Here is a 5,099-nt window from a genome sequence, read left to right as displayed (position 1 = left end):
ATTGCCCCCCCGTGTCAATACCTTGTCTGTATATCACACCCCCCCGTGCCAATACCTGCTCGGTATATTGCCCCGCCCCAGTACCTGGTCTCCGTATTCCTCCTTCAGCAATACTTGATCCCCTTTTTATTATTACTTTGCTAACACACAGTCTCTCGTATGTTGCACCAACACATGGTCTCCTGTATATTACCCCCTGCACAGACTTGTGATCTCCTTTGTTACCCCCTGCACCAATACATGGTCTGTATATTACCCCCTGCACCAATACCTGACCTGCTGTGTGTCCTCTGACAACTGTCTTTTCTCTATCTTTATCTCCTATCGATCTCCTGTCCCCCCCCACATCCTCCTTTCTATCTATCTAATACAGAGTTAGGCAAACTCCGCCCTTTAGGCCAGATACCGCCTAGCCCGTATTCCAATCTAGCCTAACGCCCCCCTATTTTTTTATTGTTGGATCCAGCCTAATTGAATTGTCGCGTTATTGTTTCTTCTGGCCTAGTGTGCCTTTTTTACACCCTGAAATGGCCTATTAGTCCAAAAAGTTTGCCGACCCCCTGATCTAATACTTACCTCACTGTTCAATGTGTCATTCCCTTTCTAATGAATGCCTTTCATTTAATATGCTGGTTGTCTTTCCCTCCTTTGCTTGGTTTGTAAAGAGTTCTTCTCACTTTCTGTTAACCTCCCTAGCGGTCTAATTCCCTCAAAATTTCCATGCAAATGCGGTACAGTTTTTTGCATGGAAATTTATTTTTCATTGTAGGCTGTAATTCTTAGGCATAACTCACTGATATTTAATAAATTTAATACATTTAATACTAAACTTTAAATAACAAAACACAAAAATCTGTTAAAAAAAATAAAAACAATATTTAAACGTAAAGTAACTGTATAATAGCATATATAATATATATATGTAATATAATTATATATATAAATCTTATATGAATATTTCTTTGTATTGAATCCAATACAAAATTATTTGAATTTCCCGCCGACCCTCCCGCCTGCACCGACGCATGTACCGTTGTCCCTGGGAAACCCTGTAGATCTCGTCTCTGCACTTCGGGGCTGGAGATCGGAGGAGGAGGACGTGTTCCCAGGACCTGCGGGGACAAGCAGGACACCGGGGGACAGCGACAGAACAAGGTAAGTTTTTTTTTTTTTTTTTTTTTAAGTTAAGTTAAAAGCGACCCCAAGTGTTACTCGGGATTAACGCTTTTTGCAAGTAAAATTCACCCAAGTCACACCTCGGATTACCGCTAGGGGGGTTAAGCTTGTATGACAGGAAGTATTAGCAACAGCAGAGAGAACCATAGACAGGCTAATAACCTGATGTCTAACATTTTTACTTCATACAAAATGCAAAAAACAATTTGGCATGCAAACACAAGATTTTATGATCACTGAAAATCAGTGATGGTAATGTTTTGTCTGTGTTACCCACCCAAGATGTCAGTGACCACTATGCCAGGCCAACGAAGACCTTTCAGAAATTCAGTGTTGGAGGCGATTAGGAATCTGCAACTCTTTTGGGTCTTGACAAAGGACCAATGTCTGACTTTACATAAAAATTGCACGTTTGTGATTTCCTTTTATAAGTAGACTTTGATCTATATTTTAAAGGAATTATATGGGGATGTGTCAGTTGCATAAAAGTTGTGTTGGGAAATGTTGCTGAAAAATGTTTTTTTTTTTCAAAACTAAAATCTTAAAAAAGAAATATTTACATTAAGATTTGCTGTTTATTATGACTTTTACATTCCAATGGTACTGATACAGTTAACATCTGTAAACCAGTCCTTAACCACATCAAAGCCAAATCCCTATTTAATGTACAGCGCTGCGTAATATGTTGGCGCTATATAAATCCTGTTTAATAAAAATAATAATAATAAAGCCCTAGTTATCATTGACTCAAATGGGAGTATTTGAAATCCCTTTTTTTCATGTTTTTTTGGCCCAGTTTCAGTACATTGCTTGAGATGCAGTCTTAGGGCGACTTGCTTCTCCAACCTTTTCACAATCCTAGCAGGAAGTACGCACACCTGCAAGAAAAAAAAAATCTATGGGCTGTTTTTACCAATCAGAGAATCAGACAATCCCTTTAAACATTACCTCATTGGATTCTTCCAGGTCCATGTGTATCAAAGTCAGAAACTGATTACCACCAGAGAATGTCAGATTCCCTGTTTTAAAATAAGGTCCATATGACAGCTCCTGGGCACCAAAAGGTTGAACATAGTTGCTGGGAAGCCATTAACTGTGACAGGCTAACTACAGAACAAAAAATTTTTGCACTTGTAAGAGTTAAAGGATGAAAAAAGCCCTAAGAATCAAAGTAAACAGTCCCTTCATATGTCTGCTTATTATCCATATACATTCACTAACTGTTCTTCTCTGTTCACATTTTTAGGAGCTGTGGGTTAAGTGTGAGCAATGACCTGGGAATCCAGCGACCATCTCTTTCCTGCTGACTGTTAAATTCAAACCAATTTTTTTTCAACTTTTTTGAAAATGTGCACGTTAATTAAATGAGCAAAGGAAAAACAATTCAGCAACATTAAAGCATGACTACCCTCCTGTTATAATCTTTGCTATATGCTATAGGTTTTTTTCTTCAATATTCCCTTTCAGCCAATATTTTTTTTTTTGTAAGTGACATTTGGAGTACAATCTCTTCACTATACGTTTCTATTGATTGTTTGGGCTTGTCCCATCAACTTCAAAAGAGAAGATGTTTTCAGCTCTGAAGAAATTAGTTGGGTCAGATGTACCTACTATTAAAGATAAGAATATCCCGGCTGGCCTCCAGTCCATGAACCAGGTGCTACAGAGGAGGTTCGCTAAAGGAGTACAATATAATAGTAAGAGGCATAATTTATTCTTCTTCCATTTGTCTTGTCCTTTAAAGTTTAACTCCGGGCAGATAAGTAAAAAAATGTCCTACTCTACTTGATTCAGCTAGTACAAGTTTTTAAATTTTACTCAGATTCTTCATTTTGTAATTAGTCCAGCAGCAGTGTTTGTGGGTTGGGGGTGGGGTCATGCAGGTTCTGCTGTAGTGTATGTGCACAAAGTGTCCATTATTTCAGGGTAGCAAACAGAGCAGACAGTTAAACAGAAGTACCTCTGACTTTCTGGATATAAATAGTTACATAGTAGGTTAATTGAAAAAAGACCATCAAGGTCAGCCACTAGGGAAATAAACATATCCCAGATATAAAACCCTATAAGACATAGTTGTCCAGAGGAAGGCAAAAAACCCTGGTACAATTTGCTTCAACAATGGAAAAAAAATTCCTTCCTGATTCCATGAGACAATCAGATGTTCCCTGGGTCAACAGTCACTGTTATTTTTACTTTAAAGCCTTAATACCCAGTTATATTCTGTGCTTCTAGACAAACATCCAGCTTTTTCTTGAAGCAATCTATAGTAGTTGCTGAAAATACTTCCTGAGGGAGCCGATTCCACATTTTCACAGACCTTACAGTGAAGAATCCCTTCCTTATCCGGAGCTTAAACTTTTTTTCCTCCAGACACAGAGTGCCCTCTTGTTCTTAGTAATGATCTCAAAGTGAATATTTGGGAAGAGAGTTCTCTATATGGACCGTTTATATATTTATACAGGGTGATCATATCCCCCTTATACGTCTCTTCTCAAGGGAGTCCAGATGTGGTCTGACCAATGCTTTGTACAGGGGCAGGATTATGTCTCCATCTCTGCAGTCTATTCCTCTTTTAATACAAGAAAGTACTTTACTAGCTTTATATATTGCAGCTTGGCATTGCATGCTAATATTAAGTCTATGATCTACCAGAACCCCCAGATCCTTTTCCATTTCTGACTTCCCAAGACAGTATGCAGCATGCATGTTGTTGGCGCCTGTTGTAAGTGCATAATTTTACATTTATCTATATTAAATGTCATTTGCCACTTGGCTGCCCAATCAAACAGTACATCCAGGTCTGCTTGTAGATTATTGACATCCTGTATAGACCTAATTTCATTACATAGTTTGGTGTCATGTGCAAACACAGAAATGATACTTTTAATCCCAAACTCTATATCATTTATGAGGTACACCACTAATATTCTTAGACCATTCAGAGTATGAATCATTAACTACAACTCTCTGGATGCGATCTTTAAGCCAGTTCTCTATCCATTTACAGATTGACTTTTCCAAACCTATTGACCCTAACTTGCAAATTAACCGTCTGTGGGGTACAGTGTCAAATGCTTTAGCAAAGTCCAAGTACACTATATCAACTGCTACTCCACTGTCACTCTGTTTACTTACTTCCTCATAAAAAGAGAGTAAATTTGTTAGACAACTTCTGTCTTTCTTGAAGCCATGCTGACTATCACTTATAATATTATTTTTTAGCAGAAACTCCTCTATGTTGCTCTTTAGACCTTTCCAACTATGGACGTTAAACTAACAGGTCTGTAGTTACCTGTTAATGACTTTGAACCTGGTAATGACTTTTTTGAAGATAGAAACCACATTGGCCTTAGGCCAAACGATCGTATCTAGTGTGTGTACATTATTGGTGGATTATATTTGAATGATCGTATTGATTCAGAATGTACAGAAATGTGCACAATACGATCATTCAAAATATTAATGCATAATTGTTGATTGGTGCATAATTTTTGCACGTGTGTACCTAGCCTAAGCTCTTCACCCTTGGAAGTAAATAAAGATCGCATGCAGGGAGTGAGATTAGAGATGGAAAACCTGACCTGTCTGTTCAAGGATGAAATGAATGACGTCCAGTTCCGGATACTCCACCTTACAGAGCAAACACCCACATCCAGTCTTGAAAATTACAGATTGCCATTGCTGACCTCTTTAAAAATACTAGTTGCTTGCCTGTCTCTAACTTCAGTACCTTGTGTTACTGACTTGAAATAAATAAGAATTTTCAGTTTGTATACTGCTCCTTTGTTCTAGTTCTAGAACTAAGGTAAGTTCTAGTGCTAAGCTGCATTTAACTGCTTCCAGCTGCTATTGTATTTTAATGTGAAGGGTAGCACCACCTGACAAAACATGTTTATAAATTTTTTTATTGTTTTTTGAGAGGT

At 37.9% G+C, this 5,099-nt stretch overlaps 1 protein-coding gene across 5 annotated transcripts in view; it reads left to right on the top strand.

Moving 5' to 3' along the window:
* Positions 1 to 5,099, top strand: part of RABL6 (RAB, member RAS oncogene family like 6) — a 29,361-nt gene that overhangs the window by 1,622 nt on the left and 22,640 nt on the right. For 4 of the 5 annotated variants that reach the window (XM_072431181.1, XM_072431182.1, XM_072431178.1 and 1 more), the window contains exon 2: positions 2,423 to 2,873. In XM_072431181.1, the coding sequence (XP_072287282.1) occupies positions 2,744 to 2,873 (130 nt within the window). In that variant the 5' untranslated portion in view covers positions 2,423 to 2,743. Of the gene's footprint in view, positions 1 to 1,032; positions 1,156 to 2,422; positions 2,874 to 5,099 lie in introns of those variants that run through there. The other variant, XM_072431180.1, reaches the window with a different exon arrangement.

The sequence above is a fragment of the Pyxicephalus adspersus genome, chromosome Z (assembly GCF_032062135.1).
Source record: "Pyxicephalus adspersus chromosome Z, UCB_Pads_2.0, whole genome shotgun sequence".
NCBI lineage: Eukaryota > Metazoa > Chordata > Amphibia > Anura > Pyxicephalidae > Pyxicephalus > Pyxicephalus adspersus.
The sequence above is the reverse complement of the archived record's forward strand: the minus strand, read 5'-3'. Positions and strand labels throughout refer to the sequence as shown.